Source organism: Falco punctatus (assembly GCF_963210335.1).
Source record: "Falco punctatus genome assembly, chromosome: 6".
Classification (NCBI taxonomy): Eukaryota; Metazoa; Chordata; class Aves; order Falconiformes; family Falconidae; genus Falco; species Falco punctatus.
This window is the reverse complement of record NC_137585.1, coordinates 12,289,320-12,317,231: the sequence shown is the minus strand read 5'-3', so window position 1 is coordinate 12,317,231 and position 27,912 is coordinate 12,289,320. Positions and strand designations below refer to the sequence as shown.

At 44.6% G+C, this 27,912-nt stretch overlaps 1 protein-coding gene across 1 annotated transcript in view; it reads right to left on the bottom strand.

Moving 5' to 3' along the window:
- Positions 1-524: 524 nt before the first annotated feature.
- Positions 525-27,912, bottom strand: part of LOC308065854 (potassium voltage-gated channel subfamily KQT member 1-like) — a 520,908-nt gene continuing 493,520 nt past the window's right edge. The window contains exon 16 of the mRNA XM_080392405.1: positions 525-4,971. Within this exon, the coding sequence (XP_080248531.1) occupies positions 4,816-4,971 (156 nt within the window). The 3' untranslated portion in view covers positions 525-4,815. The remainder of the gene's footprint in view (positions 4,972-27,912) is intronic.

Below are 27,912 nucleotides of genomic sequence, written 5' to 3'. Positions count from 1 at the left end.
GTCATGTTAGAGCCACCACTGAGAGTGAACACTTGATTTCACATCCACTTTTACAAAGGGAAATATGGAGGACCCTGAGAACTGCTGACCAGTCAGCCTCACCTTAGTGCCCAGTAAAATCATGGAACAGATTCTCCTGGAAGTTATATTGAAGCATACGGAAGACAAGGAGGAGGTTAGAGACAGCCAACGTGGCTTCACCAAGGGCAAATCATGCCTGACTAATCTAGTGGTCCTCTACAATGGAGGCTCCCCCATAACTTTCCTACCTGTAAATTGGAGAGATATGGATGGAATATTAGGATAAGGAATTGGCTGGATGGTTGCATCCAGAGTTTCAGTTAACAGCTCAATGTTGGAATGGAAATTGGTGATGAGTGATGTCCCTCAAGAGTCTGTATTGGGACCAATACTATTTAACATCTTCACTAATGACATAGTGGGATTGTGTGCACCCTTAGCAAGTTTGTGGATCACACCAGGGTTAGGGTTAGGGTTAGAGTTAGGGTTAGGGTTAGGGTTAGGGTGGTGCTGTTGATACGCTTGAAGGAAGGGATGCCATCCAGAAGGGTCTCGACAGGCTTGAGGAGTGGTCCCATGTGAACCTCATGAAGTCCACCAACGCCAAGTACAAGGTCCTGCACATGGATTGGGCTAATCCTCAGCACCAGTATGGACTGGGTGATGAATTGACTGAGACCAGCTCTGTGGAGAAGGACTTGGGCATACTGGTGCATGTAAAATTGGATGTGAGCCAGCACTGTGTGCTTGCAGCCCAGAAATTCTAGGCTGCATAAAAAGAAGCACAGCCAGCAGGTCAAGGGAGGTGATTCACCCTCTCTGCTCTGCTCTTCTGAGACCCCATCTGGAGTGCTGCATCTAGCACTGGGGCCCCCAGTACAAGAAAAATATGGACTAAGGTGAGTTCAGAGAAGGGCCACAAAAAATGGTCAGAGGGCTGGAGCACCTGTCCTATGGACAAAGTCTGAGAGAGTTGGGGTTGTTCAGCCTGGAGAAGAGAATTCTCCGGAAAGACCTTATTGTGGCCTTTCAGTATATAAAGGGGTCTTATAAGAAGCATGGGGACAGATTTTTACCAGGGCCCGTAGTGACAGGACAAGGGGTAATAGCTTTAAACTGAAAGAGGATAGATTTAGATTGTAAGGAAGTTGTGGATGCCCCATCATTGGAAGTGTTCAAAGTCAGGTTGGACAGGGCTTTCAGCAACCTGATCTAGTGAAAGATCTCCCTGCCTATGGCAGGGGTGTTGGATTAGATATCTTTAAAGGTCCTTGCCAACCAAACCGTTCTAGGGTTCTATGATAAAAATTTCAGAAAGATAATGCACAGGCAGAATTCTTCATGTAAATCCACCTTTGCTCTCTTCTTTTTAATGAACCTGAGAGAAGTCGGAGTTTTGGACAAGACCTTTGCTAATAATCTTCCAACAGGATTTCACATAACTGTTTAAATAATGGCACATGTAGGAGTCAAACTTTCCTCTGCAGCTATGCTGCATATTTATTCCCTGGAGGACTCCAGCCTGTCAGGGGAAGCTCAGGCAAGTCAGGCAGTTGGATCAAGGAAGTAAATTGTGGGAGCATGTAATTTTTATGGAAAATTAATTTTTTTTCCAATCACATGCAAGAATTATGAAAAGTTTCCCTTCGAACTCTTCCAGAAGACACTTTTGGTGGTGTTTCATCCAACAAATCCGTACTACCCTTAGCAAAGTTAACAAAACCTGATATGGTTCACCTGATGGTCTTCTGATGCTGTTCCTTGATGGACTAGATCATCGCATGACTTCACAGGACTTGTGATTGCAAGGGGACTCCTCAGCACTTTGGAGTTTCCTGAGGCTCATCCCTATGCTTCTTCCCTACTCTTTCCATTTCATTGTTGCTACATACACAATTATCTAGGTCTGATGCTATTACTGCTTGCTTAGCGGATGGTAATGCCTGACAAAAACATAGTAGAAGCCAGTTCTTGCCCTGGGAAATCGTAGCTTGCTGCTGAATGTTTGCTGATAGCACCTTGGTAGAGGGGCACTCAAAACACTCATGACATGCAAATGTATTAATATGCAGCCTGTTCACTGTGCAAAACTATCTCATCTCAGAAGAAGGGTCAGGTAGTATTACCACATGGTCACATCAGTGCTACTCCAGGATACTTTTATCCCTGGGCAACCAGAAAGATTTTGCTAGATGGCAAAACTTGTCTTAGCTGTGGGTGTGGAGGTTTACTTCAGCAAGACTGAGCTACATTGCTTTTATATTTTTACCATTAATCTCATCATGTGTATGAAAATGGGTGTCTCTCACCAGTCTTCTTCCTTCCTCACTGCAATTTGTTCAGGCCACACCCTTATCTCTCCGTTGTGGCAATAGCGAAGGTCGCAGTCACGTGTTGACGGTGCTGTCTCTACATGTTGTGCCGCACTGCAGTGTTTGCAGTGGCCAGCTGGGAAGTGGATGTATGGCCAGCACTGCTGGAATGTCAGACCCTTAAAGGCTTAGGCTCTGGCCTCACCAAAGTCTTCCTGGGGATACTTTGGCTTGTGTTTTTTAAAAAACAGACATGTGAACACACACACATTATTTTTTTCTAAAGGGACCACTATGTGCCTCCTCATCCTTTCCTCCTACCCACTCATCCCTTCTGACACTCTGTAGCTGAGACCACCTGTATTTTATTTAACTGAATTTTCTGGGGAAGGGTGTTTGGTGTGTTTTCCAGGCACTTCAGCGTAGTAGGTGTTAACTGTACGTGTAGTGCTTTAACACTGCTATTGAGATTCATTAGTAAGTAAAATACTGTTGCATTCCTTGGTTCACCAAAAGTGACCACGCATTCTCCTCACACAAACATCTGCAGTGTACAACAAGGAAGTTTCACCTTGTGTTGGCCACAGAAGTCCCTGAGCCCTTCTGGTGAAAGCTGCATGGCTTGTCTTCTGAACCTCTGTGGCAAGGGGATCTCCATGGAGATTTTTTACCTCTGGCTGATGAAACGGTACCTACCTTTGGTGTCCAGTTGTCCGTTTAGCTGTGAGTGGCCAGAGTCAGTGAGGACCATCACAGAAGCTCATGACCCTGACTGAAAGTCAGGAGCAACTCTGCTCTGACAATGATTATTTACCGTTTTCCCATGTTACATGCTGTATTTGGTCATGTTCAGTAACTCTGTAGTAATCAGACAAGATGGAACGGCGGCTTGTCAGCTGATTTAATTAAAACCACATTGCTTTTTTTTTTTTTTTATTGCCTCTCACACATCATTAATATTCTGTCTAAGACGCGCCTGCAATCTAAAGATTGGAATCAGTCTCATTGTGCTCTTTCCAAGCTTGAATTCCCAGACACACAAACCTGGGAAAGAATTTTAAAGGGACAGGTAATAGTTAGAAGCTAATTTGATTACATTGAAATGGACCAGTCATTGGTCGAAATAAATGCTTATTAAGGGACCAGTCTTTCAGGTTGCTTTTAAATGCAGTGCTTTTAAAATTTTAAATTCCATGGATATGAGTGGGAATAGAATATATTTAGGATTTCCCAGGAATCAGGTCTTCGCTCTGCAGAGTTCTGCTCATTCAAATGGTTGGTTATGCAAATATTTTAAAAAGATTTGAGTAAATAAAACTGCACCCTTTTTAGCTCGGTTTATTATTTACATATTTAGCAACAATGTTATATCATCCCTTTTCTGGAGTGCCAGGTAAGATCCATTTCACAGTGACAGTGTATCAGCCAGCATAGGCACTCAATTTACAACCAGATTACAAGTAAAAAAAACACACCCTAGCATTTAAAATTACATACAGCAGTTTATTTAAACAGCGATTAACTTTCATCAATGGTATGTGTATTTCTGTTTTCTTTAAGAAAGCTGCCATTCTCGATCACAGCTGCAGCCCTCCTGCAGCACCCAGTTACTCAGTGACTTGAACCGAGCTTTACAGATATTTCACAACCAATTACCGTGTGAGTTTCTTAGGTTAAAATTAAGGCAACTGCAGTCAACAACCACTGCTGAATGAAGGTAAAAGCTTGAGAACATTTTGCATAACAGTCATCAGCGTAGCTGATAGCTATTACAGTGTTCTTGTGCAGTAAGCCTACGCAGATACTATCTCTCTTGCCTGTCTGTTCCAACATGCATCTCATCTCATTTGCAACCCTTTGCTTTAATTAGCTGAAGTCTTTGCTTCAGTCTTTCATATGTCAACCAGCCTGTGTACACTTCCATATTTTTAATCAGTAGCCTGTTGTCTTTACTTTGTCATTCGCACTAGCATATAAATCTGCCCTTCTTATGATCCTCACTGCTTGGTAGAAGTCAAAACATGCTGTTTAATTTTCCTGTTCACTGATTTCCATTTGTTTCATGTTCAAATGCTGGCTCTTTTCCCCCTTTTGGGCATGCTGTGAGCATTAAACTTAGTGATTAAATGCCAAAAATCCAGTCCTTTTCCCCTTCTGTGCCCACGGATGGGTCATCCTAACCCCTGCTCGGATGCTTACCTCAACAGCACGCCCTGTGCGTGTGCAGCCAGCCTACATGGGGCTAGCTGCACGGGACCGCCAGAGGCTGGCAGAGGTTAGCTAATGATGGCTAATGAAACAGGTGCAAAACTTCTGTGCTCTCCTAGGGTTGGGGCTGGCTTCTCGCCGCTTGTCATTTTTTAATCTACTACAGCAGAATATTTCATTTCACCCATGACACTGTCAAATCCTGAGGCATCAAGGCTTGAAAATAATCGGACATAGAAGAATGAGAGAGGGACATGTGGCTGTCCTCTGGCTTTCAATTTTTCTGGTTCACTGGGGGGGAATCCGAGGTTGTCTGTAGCTGTCGGATGGGTGGGGTGGCTGGCCCTGACATCTGTGCGTGTGGCTGATCCCCAAACTGAGCCTGGAGGGTGTTCAGGATGTCATCTAGCTTCTGGTCCATCTGTGTGACCTGTTAAGGAATCAGAAAGCAGACGAGCTGTCAAATGGTTGTACATACTGCTGGTGAGAGGCATTCGCTGGCCAAAAGCTCCGGATGGATAAAGCCTGGCAGGGAGCATGGGCATCCAAGAACCACCAGCTCCACTGAGGTTTTTCCAGCCTGTTGCTCTGGAAAGATTGAATGACATTACGAAATCACAGGGAAAGGTGTAAAGCCATGTGAAGTGGCAGCAGGACAGGACACTGATGGCCCGAGGACTGGACTGCTTGAGTCAGCCATTTTGTCTCTCAGCCTCTTCTCAGGTTTGCCAGCTTCTTCCAGTGATGATACATCCTGTAAATATCTGCCCTGAAACTCCCTTTTACTCTTCGGTTTATCGTGAATGTTTTTTTCCCACTACCTCTCCCAGTGCTTCACCACCCTCAGTTGCAGGACATCATGCTTTCCATGACTGTCTTGGGAAATGAAACAGCTCCCCTCCCTTCGCACTGTAAATAGATGCCTCCATGATACATGTTACAGTCAGAGATCCCACCAGATATGGTGTTTATTCCCATGCATTGTTAGGAGGATAGCCTACTAAAAACCACATAATAATACCAATGACTTCGTTAAAAAAAAAGAACAACTGCTCTGTAGGAAGCTTGACATGTTAATCCCTCCTCTTGTTTCTTTGCTTTCCAGCTGAAATTTCTCAGGCATAGTCCCTCAGCAGAGTCGCCTGTCCTAGTTATTGTTATTTTTAAGCAGGGAAAGGCAAATCTGGATTTTTAAAGGGAGACTGCTCTCATACATCTTACTGCTTGTTTGAAATTCTGGCCTTTTCTAGGAGTGCTGAGCAGACATTATCCCACTGTGTGGGCAGGGCTTCCCTTCACTGCAAGTGGCATCCAGCTCCCCTTAGCATCAGGCTGCGGGACAGGCTGGGGTTGGCCGACTGCTCCAGCTTGCTCTAACGGCAAAACTATGGCCAGCATCATGTAAGCAACTGGGAACGCTTCTAATGATGCTTGAATACAGTGCAGCTTTGTGTAATAGATGAGCTCAAGAAAAATGAGCATTTTGAAGAACATTGGATGGTTCACTTTACAGTTATCTGCTGTGAAACTCTGAGCCTCTGAAAACTGTGATCTGTCCCAGTGGGTCTAATAAACTTTGATAGCAAACCTTTTAAAGTGATATCAGATCTAAACTGAGCTTTCATTAAAAAGGGAGACAGAGAGAATGAGAGAGAGAAGGATTTCAGCCTTTTTCTGTGCAAAGATAACCGAAAATAGTCATTGACAGCATGGACTGAAAGTTTAGCAAGCCGAGATTGCTTTAAAAACTAAGGCAAAGAAAATCCTTATCCGCTTTCCCCTCCTCTGCCTTTTCTCACTCCAAGTGTCGGCTCCTCTGGGGGCCCCTCAAACCTCAAGGTACCAGGAGCTTATTGAAGTTGTATCATTTTGGCAACCATTATTGTCTCCTGTATACAGCCTACTGGGGGGAAGGAGGAGTGGAGTATCTCTCCCAGCTCACGGTGTGCTCACCTCTCATTCCTACTTTCATGGCTACTGTCTTCTAGCAGAAAAGCCCTTCTCCCTGCCTCTGCTACGGAGTGGGTGCGGGTTATCTGAGGCAGTATTTTCAAGAAGCAAGGAGGGAGTATTTAGAGCATGAGTGAGGCAGCATAGCCCTTTACTATGATTTCTGCTTTCAAGTGCATGGCCGGCACTGCCTGAGCAGTGACCTGGTGTGTGGGCGCGGGAGGATGGAGGCTGCTCACTGCAGCCCACCCCGGTGTGGGACAGTGCTGCCAAGCCTGGTTTTGGGATGAGTCACAGCTGAACAGCAACTCGGGTAGATACTGATGCTCTTTGATCAAGCAGAAGGGAACTGGCAAAGGCTGTGTCTGGTAGAGATGCAGCCACCTCCCGGCCAGCCTGACCCCACGCTGCCAGGAACATCTCTGCCTTTTCCCATACCTGACGAGCTGCTGGGAGAGAGTGGTCGGTGCTGCTGGGGCAGGTCTCTGCCTCTGGTGTGGTCACAGACAGCAGCACTGACAGTGCTCTCATCTTGGGAACCACAGCTACATACTCTGCTCAGCATTAACTTGGTTGGAAGTCTGGAAGTCACTAGTGGTTTAAGGGTTAAGCAGCATGGAATTAATTTAAAAACCACAGCCTTTATTTTCGCCTCCATTCTTGAAAAGCCTGTTTGGCTGATGCTGGTAATGACTCAACAGAATCTTTCTTAAGCAGAAATGTTGCACGGAGCAGAAACTAAAGCAGAACTAATACATTAGAGTAGGGTAAAAAGAAGTGTAGGCAGGGAATTGGGATCAGGAAGATGAAAGATCTTCTGGGGCTTTCTTTTGTGAGGCTTTGTTGATTTTGATCTGCGTGCTTCATCTTAGATAAGCTATGCCTGCATATTCCATATCATATAAACTTGCTGTATTTCTCTGTATTTTGCCAGCTCGGTGAAAGAATGTAATGGGGAATAATTTTAGGCACTTTTCTTTCCAGGAGAAGAGGGGGGTGGAAAATATAAATATTCATTTGTAGGGAGGGAAAATGAGAAATTCATACATAAGGGAGTAGATTACACTTCTGTCACACCTGCCACACAGGGATCTGCAAACATTGCCTGAACATTAACAAACGAAGCTGCTCAGTTGTCCTGTGTCAACTGTGTACATGGGAAGGTTTTAAAGATAATTTTTGAAATTAGAAGCAGGATCCTGCAAAATTAAGCAGTCCAGAAGAAGATGTGGCCAGTGGCAGATCTCTCCTAATCCTTAGCTTTGTATTTTATACACAGGCTCAAGCCACCACTTTCTGGATTCAGGTGCTCTAAAAATATGCCTTACTTTCAACATGCAACTAGAATGGTAAAGCTTCAGTCAGAAAGACAAATTCTTAAGTACCTCGTCAAATCGGAGCCTATTAAAAAGGGGTCAGATTTAGAGGCTGGTTAGCTGTGATTAAGGAGTGACAAAAGGAGAGCTGTGGGCACTTCAAGGCTTCACTGAAGTCAGTAGGATGACTCGCAGGGTTAGAAGACTTTTCACATGGGTGAAAGCTTTTCACAAAACAGTCCTGGTTTTAGGTTTCTCCAAAACCACCCAGCAGCTATTACTTTCCTTAAGCCCAAACCGAACAAATTGCCCGTTTTGAGTAACGCACCCAGGCAAGCATGTGGGCAAAGGGTTAAATTGTGCAACGTGTTTTTCAGCTGAGTAAAGTGAGAAGCCATCCAGGGCTGGCTGCAGTTTCCAGAGAGATGTGATATGGCCCTCACAGGCTCAGTGGAGACAGGTGAGTTTGGCAGCTGTCCACGGGCAAATGGCAACAAAACTTCTGTTCTCCCACATCACAAAAGCGCTCCGGAGACAATCTATAAAATTGTTAAAATGCTTTTATATCCTTTCAACTGCCCTGTAGAAAGGAGACTTGCAAAAGCAGTTTAAAATATTACACTGTTGTTATTGGGGCTATGAGGTGAGCTGAAGGAGTGTTGAAATATATATTCATTTTAACATCCCCCCATGAAAGGGGGCTGGACTCCATGGTGACATGCAGGGCTGTTAGACAAAGAAAATGTCTTGCAGCCAGCTCCAGTGAGTCACAGCAAGCACGAAGGGGAACTGGGTCACTCAGCCTCTGGGATGCAGGGTATCCCTGCCCTTCACCTGGACCACCAGGTTGGCTTTCAGTACCTATGTGCTGTTTGATGTTGCTTTTGAGCCTCTGTTTGTGAAAGCCGGCATCTCTAAATACCTCTTTTTACCTCGGTGGGCTCCTTCCTCAGTGGGGAAGGGGACCCTAGGAGTGGGAGCAGCATGGGAGAGGAGGGCTGGATCGTGCTGGGGATTTGCCGCATGCTGGACAGATTCCTAGCTCCCCTGAGAGCTTTTTCCTGACATGTTTTGCACATGCACACCATAAACAAAATGCATGTGTGGAAAACTCAGTTGGTTAGCCACATGGTCTCCCCCAAATCCTCTTACTTTAAGCCAGAAAAACGCGCCGCCCCCCCCCCCCCCCCCCCCATTTTTGTCTATCTTTTTAATATGATTTCTGGAGGCTGGGAAAGCAAGTATCAATTATGTGCACAACACACTGACTTGGACTATTTCCAGAGGAGTAGCAGAACGGGAAGATGGTCTGCTGGAGCACTGAAGTAAATCTGTAAACCCACAAACATGCTCATATGTTGCTAAGTAGGTGGAGCTTTGTATCAAAAGCTAAACCCCATAAATCAAATAAAGTTGCTGTCACCTCCTTAAGGCTATGCCTATAGAGGTCCTACATAAACTGATCAAAATGGCTGAGCTGTACAGCCTTTGTGCAGTTGTCTGCAACATGTCTGGGCTGCTGGTACCAGGGATGCAGCACGAAATGGAGGAGGGAGAGAAGACAGCCCAAATTGTGTTACCAATCAAAATGTCATGGAGCAACAGCAAGTTCTGCTTTTGGTTAAGCTGGATTGACTTTGTCTTCCTGTTTGCTTCACTCAAGTGGGAAAAACTATGAAGCTGTGCCCACAGGACAGCCCAAGGTGTCATGGCAGGGTGGGGGACTGGGAAAAGCCACTGCATCTTTGAGCCCCTGCTATCAAAGTCACTGTACAATGGATGCTTTGATTCTGGAAGCCCCACAAGACATCCAGGCTTCCTCTCCTCGACATGTAGCCCTCATCCCACAACAAAGTGCACACCTAAGTACACATGACCAAAAGCCACCAAAGCATAGTGGGCCACCAGAGGCAAGCAAGGGCATTCATAGAGTCTCTGCAAGGTGTTATGTGATATTTTCCAGATATTTCCACTGACACTGCAAAGTCAACCACATCTGGGGCCAGAGCTGCCGTGGCCATACAAATATAACATCGCAGCCCAGGGTTTCCAAACCACCAGAGTCCTCAGCTCAGCCCACTGAACACTCCTTCTTGGTCCAACTCTGGGCTGACACGTTTACCACCACGTAGTCATACCCCCCCCCCCCCTCCAATTTCCTCTGTTTCCAGCCCTTGCTACAGGTCCTGGCTCCCAAGGTAGCTAAAATGAAGCAGGATCCACTCACTGCAGATCTGGCTTAGAAACACTTGATCTGAGGGCTTTAACACCAACTGCTTGAAAAAGAGTCATCTGATGGGTAGGATTTATTTTGTGTGGAGAGAAGAGTGCATGTGAACCTTTGTCTGCCATGAGCTGTTCTACCTGCACGTACTTATTTCCAAATATTCCCAGCTTGTTATCTGTGATAGGTCACCTAAGGTCTAGTTCATAGTAGAAAATGGTATTTAGTAAAATCAGATGTGCTGAACTAGTTGCAATCCATTTTATGGATGCGTCCATTTCTGGCTCGTGTAACATATTGATTTAGCTTTAAGCTTTTTATCCAGAAATTTGTGCCATTTTCTCCTGTTGACCAAGGCTGTCACATGATTTTTCTTCTCATACCAGATGGTGGACTGATTTGATTAGATCCTGTAAAGCCTATGTTTAGCTTTATATTGCACATCTGGTCTTGTAGCTTCTCTCTGCATACAGTTACACCCAATTATTCAAACTTAGTAATTGCCTAGCATACAGTTTGGTCTGAATTGTTTATTTTAGGAATAGTTTTATTTTTTAGCATGTCCCTGAGTGGATTTATTGCTGTCCAGGGACTGCTGATTCTGGGGAGGGAAATCTTTTCTCTACAGCACCGCATGCAAAGCTGGCTCCCTCTCACCTTGCTTGTCGCCTGGTAGAGAAATTTCACCAAGGTGAAATGCTGAAGCCACTGAATTTTTTTTTTTTTTTTTAGCATGGCCAGACAATGCACATGTTGATGTAGCCTGTTGGTAGCTGTCTGTGAGGAAGCAAATAGTCACACCAGCCATAGATACCGCAACTAGTTTGGAAAGATCTCTCTTGTGCAAGGTGCGGCTCTAGTGCAGCTTCTGTGAGCTTGGTCCAACAAAGTGCTTATGGATGTGTTAGCTTGAAGCACGTGAAGAGCCTTGCTGAGTTCACCAAATATTTAAGTGCTTTGCTGGACTGGAGCCAGAATGGTCAACAGTGTGCAAGACTATACCTTTCAGGATAAGCTTTTGGAGTCTCCTAAAGTACTCATACACGCATCTGCACAAAAATATACCTACACCAGCATTTTTTAAGTCTCTGAGGAGTCTCATGAAGTGACTTTGGCATTCACACTAACAGAGAACTAGCAGCTTCTCTTTCCTCTAAAAACAACAACAACAACAACAAGAGGGCTTTGATGAGCAGGCTTCCATTAACTGACTGGTGTTGGGATGAGTTGTAACAGATTTGGAATTGGCCTCAATCCTAAACCGATGCTGTATCCCAAAGCAAGGTTGCCAGGTGGCACGCACACAGGGAAACATCTCACTGTGGTATGTCAATGTCTCATAGCCAACTGCCAGCACTCCTTGCCCCAACACTGAGCCATGCAGCTCCTCGCTTCATTCTGCTGAGGGTGCAAACAGTGCAGAAAGACCAGCTTCCGTCAATGGGAGCTTTGGCCACTAACCTCAAAGGTCCAGTAAGCAGATACATGAGTAGAAGCTACACAAACCTCACCTCCATGACAGCCTGTTCTTCTGGCAGACCCAATTCTCCATGAACATCAAAATATATATAAACCAACAGCCTTGTTTGACTTATTCCGTGTAGCCCTTAGCAGATATCAGTTGTTTATTTTCATTCCATGAAACTTATCTAGATAAGTCCACAATTTTCCAGGCCTCCCTTCCTTTATCCCAAACATCCCCACCCATTCTTAGGTCAGGTGTTATAACCTTTGGTGGCCTAGTATATAGTAATCTTTATTTTAAGTATAGCTTCATTTATTTTGTTTTCCATCTACCTTTCCTGTTTAAATGAAAACACAAACGTCTATCCCTCTGCACTTAGTTCCCGGGGTATTTCCTGTCAGTACCCTTTTGGTGAGCATTATATTTTTATATTTCCCATGCCACAGTTGCACTGAGGAACCTCTGCAGCAAGACCCGTGTCCATGGTTGCTGCTTCTGGTGTAAGATGCCATTTGCTTAATTGCTAAGTAACTGTCAAGACTTCAGCCCTGGGTTGCTAAAGCAGGCCTGGTCAGTACGCAGATTATGTTAGCAGTGTCACTGCTTCAGGGAAGGTGTGATTTTATTTTATTTTTAAATGAATCCTGGCTTCCTAAACAAATGAGGTTTAGCTGATGGTGTATCTGTGTATACGTTGCCACAGCAGCTTTGGAGTAAGCTGGCCAGCTTCAGACACATTTACCAGAGAGACAGAGTCCATACAGATAAAAAGTTTGGACAAATTTCTGAAAGACCGGTACTTGTGCAGAAGACAGACATCCAAATTAGTGCCTCATTGAAGGAAGGGCAGAAGAGGAAGGTGAACTGTTTTATTAGACCCCGGAGAATCCACACAGGATGCCCTGACCACAGGAAAAGCTTTATTCAGCTCTTGCCCCTTATTAGCCTCGGATAATCAACCACAAAATACAGAGCCACAGGAAACCAGGCAGCATAATTTCTACTGCTCCCAGAAGTACTTGTTGCTAGTTGAAGAAATTAGCGTGGTGACACACTTTGAGTGGACACCACAGTAACTTTCCACAGCCACCGTGGTGCAGCAGCGCTTGGCTGCTGGCGGTGAGTAACTGCTGCTGGAGTTTGTCTCATTTTAGCTATTTGCACATGCACCTGTGTGTCTATTTGCAGCCGGTGCTTTGAAAGGTTTGGTTTTTCCCCCTGATTTTCCCCTGGTAGGTAAATCAGACTTTGCAGAACTCTCTTACTCCTGATTTACATACATAAATGGTTATTTTTGTTGTTGCAGGACGTTTCAGTCTTCACCCTCCTCCAGATCCTGCTCAGATCCTCCCTGTAATCTTGCCATCTCTCTTTGCGACATCGCTCCTCAGCCACACCCTGGATGACGCACTGCCATTTCTCAGCTCCTTATATTGTGTGGCTACAAGTCCTGCTGCAAAACCAGCATGGAAAGAAACAACACACAAAAATAACAAAGCTAGTCCAGCCTCAAAGGTGGATATGCAGCTACTGTGAGTCACACCCTAATTTCACAATAAAGCAGCCTTGGAGCTTACACTCCAAGATGCTGATTAATTTAATTTAATTTTTAAATCGCTAAACAATACTGGACAGAGAGAAACACAAAAAAGAAAATGCAGCACGGAGTATTTAAATGGTGCCAAAGGAACACTGAGAAAGAAGTGACCTTAGTCTTTACACTAGATGGATGTGATAAGCTCAGCGTTTCAGATGGGTGTGATGAACTCAGTGTTTGTGCCTCACCTAACCCTTTGAAGAGATGGTATCGAGCCTTCTATGCTCTGATTATTTTGCCTTTACTTTTGCTTTTTTGAGCTCTATTAAATCCTCCTCCATGAAAGCAAAATCTAACCCCACCAGCCTCACGGGTAGATAGGCTTCACCAGGTCCTGTAATGGGGAGGACACTTCGGACTGTGCTGCAGCTGGTTTGTTTCTCCTTGGCTTAGCTGCAAGGATTACTTACCGATACTGAAATCAGTGAGCGAATTCCCTTAATCCAAGCCCATTGACCTGGCACCTGGCTAAGGTAGCATCTAGTTAGCACAGCTGATAGACTGTGTACGACGAGGTAGCTTTGTATACTTTATTACAGGTACTGATACACAGCTGCCCTCCATTGACACTCACACACCCAAAGCTTTACTTCAATTTATCAGTCCATCTTATATAGATTGGCATGAAAGGCAAAGAGAAAGGGAGGGAGGGAGTGTTATTATTGGGAGGAGCGCTGGCATTATGGTGATGGTGATCTAGATAGCAAGACATGTAGGTACTAGAAAAGTTCCAGGCAGTTCTTGTAGGACTAGACCAGCACTTCATAAACCCAAGTCTCGTAAACCTGAATCCAGCCTACTCCCCAGCACAGCCTTCTTGCATTGAGGACAAGTCACCTCCTGGATGAGCCTCCTCAAAGTTTGTTAACCACAAGGATCAAATAATCGGCCATTTCTTATCTTTCTGACATGAAATCACAAGTTGGATAGATTTGAGTCTTGATACAAAAAGGGAAGACACAGACCTACAAAAGATAAGAGTAATCTAAAATAGGGACTGAAATGTTTGCTGTAGGAAGGAAGGATGCTGTACTGGAAAAAAGATCAGTCCCTGTTGGAAGCAGACAGGAGGAGAGAAGACGGTGGTGCTCCTTTGTCTTTCCTACCATTGGCTTTTTGAGGGTTGACGTGGACATGGCAGGGCAAGGCTGGAAGTGTGGAATGGTGGTCATGGCAGGGGAAAAAAATAGTTGGGAAGCAAAAAGATGATTGTCTGGAGATCAGAGGGTGTCACTGGGAGACCACCATCTGGGCTTCTGTTTTCAGCTCTGCAAGAGAATCTTCACAGCATTTCAGCCAGACCCTGTATGTAGCAAAACTAAGGGCTGGGCTGTGCACGAATTTGTGCTGATGTCAGGAAATGAAGCCTACGACACGCCTTTCGTTATTCCAGGCGAACCTGTGCCTGGTCACTCATTTTGATGTGCCCTATTTCAGTAAAAGTGATGAAGTAAGCTTGATAGGAGCTAACTATTCCCCTAAGGGAAAGTGAAAACCATACATTTGTACTGTGCACTGTTGAAAAGGGTGAATGAAAACTTCTGCCCTTATTTCTTCTCGACTCTGCATGGGACGAGTCTCTAGGGACACCTTTATGTAACAAGTTCACTGAAACTCTCACACCCTTTGAAGGATGCCGCAAGCCTTGCTTAACACACACCGTGCAGTTTGAGGAAGAAGCTACAGAAGCGCGATGTGGTGTTATGTATTTAAATCATGAGGATTACAAAACACCACTGTTTGCTCATTAAAATACAGAAACCCAGAGCAAGTAAAATATTATCAGGCAGTGCTGATCGGGGGTGTAGCAGTTCTTGACTGTTACTGATTGAAACATGCTTTGCTGAACCCTTTGGTTTTAGCCTGTCTGGCTTATCTGTCATTTGAGGGATTTTACTAGCTTGCTTGTGTATAGCAGACCTGATTAGCAGCACTAATACACGTATTTTTAATGAATTCTTGAAAGTCCCGGCGAGTGGGTGGACTCTGGACTGTCTTGTCCAGTTTTGCAGGCACAGTGACCTGACATTGAGGGTGTCTGTCTGTCTGTCTGTTCAGTCACACCAAGCCACAGCATTTGGTCCCAGATCAGCAAAAGCCACAGGCATAAATTGTGCAGGAAAAGCAACTGCTCAGCAAGAAATGGTTCGTGACTTGAGCTGAGATTGCTCAGCACCTGGAAAGGTCTGAGCAATACATGGGGTGTGACAATGTAAATCAGCGCGTAAACTGGCTATAGCTACAGTAACTGGATTCAGAACATCACAGGGAGAATGAATTTGGCTGGATTTATCTTCTTCTCCTTCCCAAGCTAGAGAATTAATTGCATAATATGCTCTGTACCTAAAGAGATGTCCATGGCACTTGAAACACTGTCTGAGAACAGGAGACTGAGTAAAGCAGATTTTCCAAATTCAGAATCTCAATGGTGTACATTTTGCATTTCTTTTGTGCTTGAAAAATAACAACGTATTTTGAAAAATCAGCATGGCTACATCCCCAGGGGAGACTCAAATAGAGCATTAATTAAAGTAAAGAAAGGGAGGTGTCTTATTTGAACTCTGCTGAGCTAGATGGATTACCTATGAAAGCTGGCATTGACAGGACAGCTGTATGAAGAAGCCTGTGGCAGAAGTACCGGTGTCTTATACAAACAACAGGAGACAGGGCGGGAGACACAAAGCCATAATTGCCAGATAGATTTCTTCCTCATGAGGCATATGCTAAGTCAGCATAAACCTGCTTCAGTTTTCTGTTGCAAAGCACTGCACTGTTAATTACAGGGAAAAAAAAAATAGTCGGTTATACCTACTATCACTCTTACAGCTCTTTAGCCTTATACTGCAGGGAATACTGCTGGGGAGAAGAGTATTTATAGATCTTGTTCAGAGAAACAATCGTTTGTCTCTTCCATGTCTCTTTTTCATATATCATTGCAGAGAAAAAACACAGCAATAAAAGGGGACATGTGTTAACATGAACGTTGAGGTGTAGGAATATGAGAATGGCCTGATGAGATTTCACTGTCCCAGCATTTAGTAAAACAATTTAAACTGGTGCTGCAGTTTAATTAAGATATGGGGTTACTGGCTTTTTTGAGGTTCTAGAGGTAGAACTGGGAAGCCATGGAGGTCTTTATGCAACTTTCTGCCATGGCAGAAAACATCTTTTTCAGGTCAATAAGCTAAAATTCATTAATAAAATAGGTACCTGTTGGGACTACTGAGAACCCCACAGGTTTAATTGTTTAGCTTCACATCTACTTGCTCTTTCATTACTTTTACTCACCATCAACTATGACTTTGATCTACTAACTCAATATAATCTCTAATACGTCTAAGCCATATTTAAAAATGCCCGGGTTATTTGTTATTCTGCAGTGTTCCTCATCCCTCCAGAGCAAGCTTGTTTAACTCCATATGGAACTAATTATCAGTGAGAAGGAAAAAAAGATATCTATCTTTTTGCTAATTAATACTTTAGAAAGCTTTCACTTTCCTGTTTTAATGCATATTACAAATCCCAGCTGTGACTGGGTGCTTGTCTTTCTGCACTGGTACAATGTAAACCAAAAATGACCATCACCGTGAATCCGTGACATTGAGGCTCTGGTTTTGGCTGCCTGACCACTGTGCTTGGCTTCCTTCACTGCATGCCCAGCCCTGAAACCAGGATGAAAGAGCGTGCTAAGCCCTGCTGCTGCTGAAAGGCATGGCCCTGCCCGCCCCAGCTGCACCCTCCTGCCCTCCCTGTGCTCCAAGGGTCCAGCCTTGGCGGAGCTCAGGAGAAAGCCTGGGAGAGCTGTGCAGCACAGCAAAGACTACCCACGTAGGAGAGCTGCCTCCAGCCTGGATCCCGGGGCCATGGCTGCCTCCTCCTCTGTGCTTAAATGACTCTTTTACTGTTTGCAGGTTACACGGGAAGAATTGGGGTCATATGCTGTGCCCCAGATGAGGCACTGTGCACTCCATCAAAAAAGCTGGGGTTCTTCACCCTGCTTTCCCTTACCTCTGGTAGAGCCAACCGAAATGCCTTACCAGGGGGTAGGGTGCACAACTGTTCTTTTCTAGGAATTTGAGTTAAGGTTTTAATTACTGTTGATAAGGAAGTGGATTTTCTATCATGCAAAAAGGTTCAAAATAAAAAAAATAATCCTCGAGACCCCCAGACCAGGCCAAAGCTGGGTAAAAGCTAATAATTTCTTTGCCATTAAATCTAAACTTTTCCCTTTATTATTTGCTAATAATTTGCAGAAGACTGCGAAATACATGCCCCCGCAACTTTTCATTTTGAAAACACTGAAATACCTCAATTCATATCTTCACTTGTTTTTACTTATTGTTCCTAAAAAGTTCATCAAAATCAATATGATTTTTAGTAATACAGCAGATCCTGCAAATTTTGCCAGGGAAGACATGCTTCAATGTAAAAGCCAGCTCTAGGTCAAACACTTGTGACTTATCACATGCCAAAAAGGCACGTGGTCCTGCACAGCCAGCTGGCACAGGAGCCCCGGGAGCCAGCCTCACTTGCACTTATGGAGGAGTTTGGGAGATCTGCAAGCCAGGAGCCAGGAGGTCACTGCTCCCCTGGGCCGCTGGGTGCTCTGGTAGGGGCGATGTGCCGAGCCCTGTAACAGGCACTGCTCTCCTCTCGCAGTGATGGAGGTGTCCGCACCTCTCCCCTCCTGCCCAAAGCAGCTGCCGTGCTTTGCACTGGCTGCCTGATGCCCTTTATCGCAGGCAGGGAGTGGAGGTGGCTTGATCCGCAATACTGCACGATGCATTTATTGGCAGCCAGCTATTTGAAAAGTTCTCTTACACCTTACTAGCCCCAGGTAGAGCCCCGTGTACATCTTCCAGGTGCAGGGAATCCCCCAGTCTGGGGAGGATGTTACTCTCTCTGCTTCTCTGATTTCAGCCCTGGTGACCCCACTTACCACCCTCAGGCTGCTTGGCCACGTAAGCATCATTGCTATTTTGGGTCTGAAGCCCTTCACCTCTACCCTCAGCCCTTATAAGAGAGGCAGAGGGAAGCAGGAACTGTGTGTGCAAGGGGGTGACAGTGAGGGGTGGCACGTCCATGCTACCAGCCAAAACACCGTGCCTCCCCCCAGACTCCTGCTCATTGCTTCCTTCCCGATGGCCTCCCCTTGGGCAAGCAAGGGAAGGGATTACTCAGCTGAAGGCCGTTGTGTTGCGATATCCCAGGGCAGAGCAAATGCCTCAGTACAGGATTTCAGATGCAGTTGTGTTTACCTGCAGCAGTTGAGCACCACCAGTGAACACGGCGATCTGAAATATGGTTTTAAAGCTGGCTGTGGTGCTCATAAGTGGGTCTGCACGGGCAGCCAGGGAAGATTAAATCCTCTTGTTAGCCACAGGGCAGCGTGGTGTGGCAATTAGTATGTTAAGCAGAGCTGAGAGAGACTTTTTAAATGAAACCGAAATCTTGGCTGGCCCCCAGAATCTGCAAAGGTTCAAGAACTTTTCAGTAAACCCGGATTGAGCCTTGGCAGATTTATAATTTCAAGGAGGAACCATTAAAAACACCCTGGTTTGTGCACGATTTTGAGCCCAGACCCGGCCACTCTTGGCACTTTGGGAGTTTTGCTTTGGGTTTTTTGCATACAAATCCAAAACACAATGTAGACTCAGCAGGGAGGAACCAATGCAAACCAAAACTGCTGAGTTTTGCACAGCTCTAATTATAATCTCTTCACAGTCCTGGTTTTATTTATTATTGTTTGTACTGTGGTAGCAGCACGGGGCTCTCCAACCGGCTTCGAGGCCGCGCTGTGGTAGGTGTTGTAAAAGCAGAAGAAGGAGACAGGATCCCCAGCCTGAAGAGTTTATAATCTAAATAAACAAAGAAGATAAAGAATGAGGGAAAGACATAAAACACGTAAGCAAAGTGATTAGGGGGTGTTGGCAAGACAACCGCTTTCGTACTGTCTTTCTCACCCACACATGAAATTGTGTCCATTTACCCCATAAACTCTTTGGGGTCAGGGCTGTGTTTTCCCGAATGCGAAGGCAGACGGGATGCAAGAAATGCGTGGAGAAATGAAGGTGCTGCGGGGCAGCAGAAGGATTGGCAGCCCACAGGGTGGCCCCGCTGGATTTGGGCAGTGAGGGTGGGAGCCAGAAGCAGGCGATGGGGAGAGCGGCAGGGGGGACAAAGGCACTCCCTAGCTTGGGCCAGGTCAGCAAACCCATCGTATGCACCATGACAACCTGGGACAAGTCACTGGGCTGCTCAATGCTGCACTTTCCTCTAGGGTTGAGCAGGGCTAAAAATGTTTCCCTATATGGCATAATTCTTCCTCGATGTAAACTGCTTTGAGATACTCAGGTGAAAGGTGCTAAAGGAATGCAAAGATTTATTTTTCATAAAACCTCCTCACATATTCTTTTCACTGCCAAGTCAAGGCCTGAAGCCAGGAATTTTAGAGATGCATACATCTCTCTCACTATATATATATGAATATAAAAATATATTTATGAAAGAGGCCAAGGTATATTTTTTAGCAATGAAACCTTAAGTTAGGTTTCCTCAATCTATATATAGGAACTTAAACGAATGGCCAGATTTAAAATCAGGACACTTACTTCTTTAAAACTAGGTTCAGCAGTCTAGCTATAAGTTCTTACTTGAAAATGTTTAGCCACAAACTAGCTGGAAATTTCATATCTTAAAAGAAGTTTGTAATGTCTGGATTTTTTTTTTTCTTCTAGGATTTAGGTGAAGGTTTGGGCCAGTTATTTTATCCCAATTATTCACCATTCTGCAACTATTAATTAAAACAAACAGCTCTCTGAAGCTATTTCTCACAACGGGGAAGATTTATATCTTGAAACTGAAGCTTGTTTGCTCACTGCGTCTATTTTCTACACTGCATAAACATCCAAGTTTGTTATTGCAGCAATCACCAGTGCTGGCTCTCAGAGCTCCTTGCCAGGCTTGTGATATTTATTGTTTGTTAAGCCTCAGCTCCTGGAGTGAAGTGATTAGATGAGAACCTCAGCTTGCAGTTAGAAAAAAAGATGTAACTTTGTGCTGGACCACAGGGTCGGTGAGAGAAACGGGAAAACACGAGCAGAATGTATAGTCAAAGGTCCAGACATCAAAAAGGCGGGCAAAAAAGAAAATCCCACATGTATTATCATTTTTAAAGCCTAAGGACTCCTAAGCTAACCTCCCTCTTATAATTTGGGAGCGGGGGGCTGACTCATGGCTTCTGACTGCCAAGGCATGGCCATGGCGGGGGTTACTCATAGCTGTGTAGCTGCCCAGAGGTTTCTCACCGAGGGGCTGCTCACCCCTCTGCTGAACTGCACGTGTTTGTTATCACTGGGTGCTGGGCTCCTGCCACTTTTTTTTTCTTTTTGTTGAAAGTTTGAAACAACTTTAGTGAGGTATTCGTTTATGAAAATATCCTGCGCAAGGAATTACACGGACTTGGCAAATAGAGACAATAGGTCAATTCCTGGCCCTTCCAAATCTGACAGGATCCCTTTAGCTTTCAAAAAATGAAGAAAAACAGAACTATTAAAAAGTCTGAGCTGCCAAATAGTCAGTAAGTCTATAACAATGTAAAGCAAATGTAAACATTATATGATGAAATGCATTTTTTGAAAAGCTCTCTTTTCTCAGCAGTTAGATGGGCTTTATATACAATGGGAAGATTCATTCCTGAAGGTAGCTCCAGTGTATGAATCAACCCCCTACCTATCACAGTCTAAAATATCTGTTTTACATGAAGCAGCAACTGAGGCATCACCTTTACCTTGGGAAAAGCTCATTCACCTCCTGATTGATGACGGCTGTAGTGCTCCCTGCTCTGCTCCCTGCCCCACTGTGCCCACAAACCCTCTGGGGAGAGAAGAAAAACATGTCTGCAGGGAAGGAACCATTACCAGTGTAACCAAAGGACATTAATAACAGAAAACCAATGCAAAAAAGCACAACAAAAACACAAGCAGGAGAAAAAAAGAGAATGTTTGTGTGTGGAAAAAAGTCATAAGACCTATACAAGGTAATGGTTTCAGTCATGTAGAGGTCTGGCATGCATTGATCACAAAGCTATGGATGGGAGCTGGGGACACAAGCAGGGGTCCATGGGCAGCTCTGGCCAGACCCTGTGCCCACCTGTGCCAAAAGCATGGGGGTGAGCACAACTGCCTCTGCTTTCTCACTGTTACAGCCCTGAGGAAAAGTCCTATTGACACCCAGGGTAATGCTATGGTGTTTGCTACCCAGTTTCCTATCCACGGGGTGGGATCTGGGCTGGACATACTGGTATTGGCTCTGAGTGAAGCACCTGCTTACAGGGGGTTGAGTGCTTGGCAGGATGGCGAGATGCTAAGAAAGATGTACACAACCCCCCGGTGACAGTAGTCACAGGTGAGTTGCGCTGCTCACATTTTTTTCCACAAAGGAAGCAGAGGAAAGAACAAATCACACTTGACTTTCCCTTTGAATGGATCCCTGCTGCAGAAAGTGCACTTGCCACACGCTTGCAGTAGGCCTGCAAACCAGCATAAGATTCAGCAAATTGCTGCTGGAGGTTCCCCCTTCCTTGCCACTGGGGATGCTATCTGCAGCACCGGGCAATAACCTTCATACCCAAAAGACAGAGTGGATCCCTGGAAAGGCAGTAGGGAGGAACATGGTCTTTTCAGCTGGCTGAATGTATGGTCTATAGCCATGTTGCGATTCATATGGCTTACATTTATTCATTTACATGGGTACAATACACACCTGTCTTTATGGTGCAGTTAAACCTGACTTCTAGTTCATGGTGTGGCTTCAGGAACCTGAACAGTTATAGACCAGCAACAGATGCAGACAGTTACAGCTTAGAGGAGGGATAAATCTCCCCTTACATGAGTGAATAAATGCCAGAATACCCTGAAATCCTACTGTTTACCAGAGAACCTTGCATGATAAATGTGGATCTCTACTGGGGCTAGGGTTCGGCATGCAATGGTGAATTGGTATTGTCCTTTCTGTTTCACACATACTTTGTGAGCTGGTGGAAGACAAATGTTGGACACACTAGTGCCTCAGCTGCTCCAGTACACTTCAGGAACATAATTCTTTCTATTCCTGCTGTTAATTCAGCAACACGCCTTGCCAATAAACCACAGCAATAGCTGCCTCACAGGTCATCATGGCTACACAAGAGGAAGCAGCTTGCCAACACCAGAAAACTTAGCCACCAACCATGGATGTTCTGGGACAGCCAAATTCTCATGGGCTGTGGCAGCCCTTGCTGAGCTGATGTCTGCTGTCCTGGGGCTGAAGGGTTAAGGCATGCTTCCCATATTTCTGGAACCACAGCTGATCAATGCAAGGGTAGGCTGTTATAGTCCTATGATTTTGTGTGTGGTGTTCTGGTCCAGGACGAGTCAGCACTGGGGTGTCCACAGCTGGTAAAACACATGTCAAGTATCTTTGGTCTGCCATGTCTCAGCCTGTGTGAACTGCTAGGCAAGGCCCATCATTTTCTTCTCAAGGTTAAAAGGTAGGGCTGAAGTGGCCTCCAGCCAAATCGTCACATAGCCAGTGCTCATGTCCAGAGAGATGTATGAAAGTAAACAGCTTGAACAACTGGGTGCTCACTGGAAGGAAGGACACATGGACATAGGCCTTTCTGTTTTATTACTCTTTTACAGACAAGTCAAGGGAAAAAGGCAAGTATCCCACATTAAGTCGGAAAATACCTGAGTACAATGCTCAAGGCTGTGGGATGTGCCCTTACAGAAAAGCCCATCACCTAATGCGGCCTTGTTGTTGTCAGAACCGTGTAATTAAACTAAAGAACCACTCAAAAATGTGGAGGCTTAAACTCAAGAATGCCGTGCCCAAATTCTGCTGTAAGGACAAAGTGACTTGGGCAGATTTGTAGATTAAAATGGAAATTCCCTCACTGTACTGATTACTTATGTCACTTTATTTTGTCCTTCACTTTTGAAGAGAACTGTTGTGCAAGCAAACAGAGCTTCAGTTTTCTTGTCGAACTTCTGACGCCAGTGATCTCCACTTACATGCGAAGCAGGGCTATGTGTAAGTCATAGGGTCAATTTGTTTACCTTGCCTGTGGCAAGAGTTGGGTTCATCAGGTTAATTTCAGTAGTTGTTAAAAGGTTTTGAAATTTTTTCTGGTGTCATATGGCTTTTGCTTTTTTTTTCAAAGCAGGGGGTAACCATGGACTGTTCAAAACATAATGAAATAAACAACATTTTTCTGCATCAAGCTCATCCTGCAAATTAATTCATTTGCATTTCTAGCCCTTTCAAGTGAAGGGAAGTCATACAGATGTGAGCAGTCATTTAAGGATTTTAAGGGTTATGGTTCACATCATCCAAAATTGATTCCAGGACTACTCATTCACAGAAAGGGGAAAAATGATGGTGGACATGCTGGTGTGTTGGGAAAAATGTGGGATTTTTGATTTTAAAAAATTATTTTACAGCTGCTATTATTTATTTAAGTTCAAAGCCTCTGGGCACATCCACACTGATCTGTTATGAACTCCTCTTTGGCTGATTCTAGCAAAGTTGATTTCAAATTGCTGATTCATCTAATGGGTTTGGACTACTCTTGTTATCCTTTCAGGTAACGGACCATTGAGCCTGCAAACAAGTTTGCTGTCTGCTACCATCAGCTGGTTTACTTCAGATTTCTAAAATTGAGTATTTCTTGTTCTTGGGGTTTGTGCATATGGAAAAAAGTGAGAACTCAATGGAAATTAGAGCAGCATAATACTCTTTTGGTTGACAACCAGCATGTCTGAAATGCAGTTAATGAGAACTAGTCCTGTATACAGGAACGAGTTAATCCTGAGATAAGTCTCTCAATAATTCACCATTAATCACAGCTATTGATTCTGCTGCCTGGCCTTTGGTGAAATCACTATGCAAAATACCCACAGTGGCAATAGCAACAAAGTACAGTGTTTTCTGGCAGACACTGCAAGCCCCTTCAATGCAGGAAGCAATAGATTATAAACAAGTTTTATTTTAATCCCTGCAGGACATACTGTGAGAGTCCAAGAACAAGACCTATTTTTCTCAAAGCCCTCCAGAGAAAAAAGTTCTTGAGATCCCAATACAATATCAAAGAGATCAGCCAGTAAAGAAAAACTATCTGTTCCTGGCAAGACATCAAAACATTTCCCACAAGTTTATAGTTGTCCAACTGATCATCAAAGGAAAGAGTTTTGGTTGGGTTCAAGACTTTTTAGTGCCAAGAGGTGTTATTGATTCTAAGACGCCTGGTATTTTCAAGTATGCCAGCCAAAGGACTGCTGAGGGAACATAAATGGTCCTTACTATGTGAAATGTGTTATCTCTGGGCTGTTTTATGCATAAACTGGTCTTTCTGTGACAAAAATGCTTAGTGGCAGGCCCAATGCAGACAGCTATTATGCACACAGAAGCTTCTATTTGCACATCCCACCGTGCACACAAAAAGTGAGCATGAATTTATTTCCTGTGAAAAAAGCTAATGTCTGATTCTTAGAAGTACATGGGTTCATTAATTTCTGCTGTGCTCACCATGAACGCATCACAATGGTTTATTTTCACACTTGTTTAGGTAGGGAAGTATCTTCCTCTGAAGCAGTGAGAGATTCAGTGGCAGAGATAATATACGGCTTAGCTGTGAAGGGATCCAGAAGCCAGCATTATAACCTGATTATAACATGATTTGTAACACTGTAAAGCAGAGGAGCTCAAGCCATGGGTCATGGTCTTCTTATGCCGTATACAAATGCAGAAAAAAAGCCCTACACTATATAACTGAATACTCCACAACATTAACTGAATCACTGAATGAATCTAAATTTGTAGCTATGCTAGTAAGCAGGATAGAAATTTATAATTTACAAAAATGCAGTGCTTTTGCTGATTTAGCGTCTGACACATTGATGAGGAAAATAGTGGTGAAACCGTGTTTATGCCCTTACTGATGGAGCTAACCGGAGAGGTTCTGGGAAGTGTGAACCTAAGGAAGCCAGCTTTTCCATGGCACTGATGGCTGGATATGTGGGTTCTCTCTCTCTTTTTTTCTGTTTCCATCTCCTGCTTCGTTCGCTTTGCTGTCCCCAGGCTAGTGACAAAGGGCTGATTGAGAGGCAGTGGCCAGGGGACAGCTGCAGGGGCGCAGCTCTGCTCTGCTCCCTGCGCCTAGCCACCCAGCAAGCCAGGGACAAATGCAGGCACCCCGTGGGTTTGCTCCCAGCCACTGCGCGTGCTGAGCTGGGAGCTGGGGTTCCACACCGAGTGGGGATTCAAAGAAAAGAAGCCACAAGCAGGAAGGCATCTTCTGGCTCTCTAAATTAAACCTTGATTTGGAAGGTCAGCTGGAAATGTTTCAGATCTCCTAGACAGTCATGAGGTCAAGCTGTGTCTGGGAAACCATCAGCCATGGCCAGGGCTGTGCAGGAGGGCTCAGGAGGGCTCTCTGCAGAAGAGTGCTCCTGCCTTTGAGAAAGACAGTGTCGCTGGGAGGACAAGCACAGGTATTTTGGCAAATCTTCCTTGATGTCAGCTTAAGCTTTAACTCAGATGAAGCTGTAAGGCTGTTTACCTCTTCACTCACAGCCTTGCCATGCAAGCTGAGATGATTTATGGTCCACATTTGCCCTTCACACAGGCTAGCAGTGTGTCTATTCCCCTGGGATGACCAAAGTGGTCACTTGAATGCTGGTAATTCCCTAGCCAGAAAGGCTGCAGGTCCTTCCCACTACCTCTCCTTCATCACTTCCCTCCAACTCTCCCACAAGTCATCAGGGGAGCACTTCAGTCCCCAGCAGCACAAAACAAGTGCTGTTTTGGCAATACATAGCTGTTAATGGAACACCATACAGAGGCTGAGACTTGCACATGGCTTTGCAGAGTTGCTGGAGTAACCATAACTCCTGGGCTAACTCTGCAGCAAACCCACTGCCACCACAGGGTGCCTGTTGCCCTCCTGTGTGTTCCCCACAGACCTTAGTCCTGGTCCTCATCCCTTCTGAGACCGAAGTGCTGATGCTAGATGGCTGTTTGGACTTCTGCATTGCTTAGCTGAGTGTGAGCAAGCCCCTGTGCAGCTGCACGGGGCAAGCCCACAGAAAAGCTGCTGCCAGTGCAGCTTGCTTAGCCACCGAGAAGGATCTGTCCCCATGACTGCTTTGTGCATGCTGGGCTTCTGGACCACCACCCAGCACAACCCACCCTAAATATGTCCTGGAAAAAATACTGGCGGTCTCAACGTTCAACACCTGTCACTTAAAGGTCATGCTCCTATAGAAACGATGTCCTTAGCAAGGCTGCAGCCCACCACCCTTCAGAAGAGAGGAGATTTCAGAACAGCTCAGCTCCGACAATAGGCAATGCTTACTTGAAGTGCTGCCAAAAATTTGACAAGTTATTATTTTTGCAAAGATCCGCCACCATAGCTGCCCCATCGACCTCTTAAATGCAAATGTTTCTGTCATCTGTCCCAAAGATCGCTGCCATTTTGCTGCAACGGTAGGAAGCCCAGGCTGTTGAGATAGGAGTCAGAGTTTGGCAGGAGATCTGTGTGAGTAGGGAGTGAAAAGAAATCCCAAGGTGGAAACATGCCAGCAGGAAAATTACACTGTACTGAGAAAACAGCAGTGCAAAATTTATGAAAGCAAGGGGGCAAGCCCTTTTCAAGTGTCCGCCCTTACCAGAGTAAGGTAAAGGCAGACGATTTACTGGGAAGTTAGCTTGCTTGGTGTGAAAGCCAGTTTGTGCTGGTCACTGCTGTTAGACATGGCAGGGAGTTTTGGATACGGCATGCAGCAAATTCCAGCTTCCAGAGCAGAGCATGTAGTTTTGCACATCGCTGTGAATGCTGACCCTCAAAACTGATTTTAACTGTATTTCATCCTCAGTCAGTCAATCTGCATTCCTCGTGACCAAATTCCTGGGAAATCAACACCATGGAGAAATTCAGCCAGTAATTTTCACAAAACTGTTTGCTATGCAAATAATGTCTTTGCAAGGTACTTCATCAGATCTGATTTTGCTGCACTATTTTTTTCATGTATGCTAGTCATTTGAAATGGTAAATTACGCAGCTCTAGATATACAATACTAAAATAATAGAAGGGTTGAAAAAATTTTCTGTAAATGATTTGACTGAACTACGTTGCTTACTGATTTGCTTTTAGTGATGGAAAAGGTATTCACAATTTTCTACTTTCCCTCTAAAAACAAAGTGCAGTTAATACTCTAAATTTCCAGCCTTTGATTTCTTTAAAACCTTTTACTGAAAGTGTGGCTATTTTAAACAAACACGTTTCTAAGAAATTAAAAAGTTAGTCTCATGTTTTTATTAAAAAGAAAAAAAAATTAAAAATGGATAAATTAAAAGACCCCTCCCCCTTCTGCTGTCCCATTCATAATTGCCGTTTTTTAAAAAATCAGTTCAGCACCAACAGCAAATAAAAGCCTGAATCCCAAGCATCTGTGAATTAAACCAACAACATGGCATGACAAAGTGTGCAATTACAATAGATTTGCGCACTTTTTAAAGAGGCAAAAACTCCTGGCCGTTTGCCATGTCTTAGAAGGCAGCAGAGGTGTCCAGGGACACCTTGGAGAGCCTGCTGGGGGCACTGCCCCACCTCTACCCACCTTGGTGGGCGCAGGCTCAAGTTGCTTGCCCTGCCTTTCTGCTTGTGCTTTTAACACTTGTGGCACATATATATATATATATTTTTCTCGTTTGCCTGGTTTAACAATGCAACTGGCTACAGTTTTCACACTTTTGTTCACGATTTGAAATGCCATTTCTA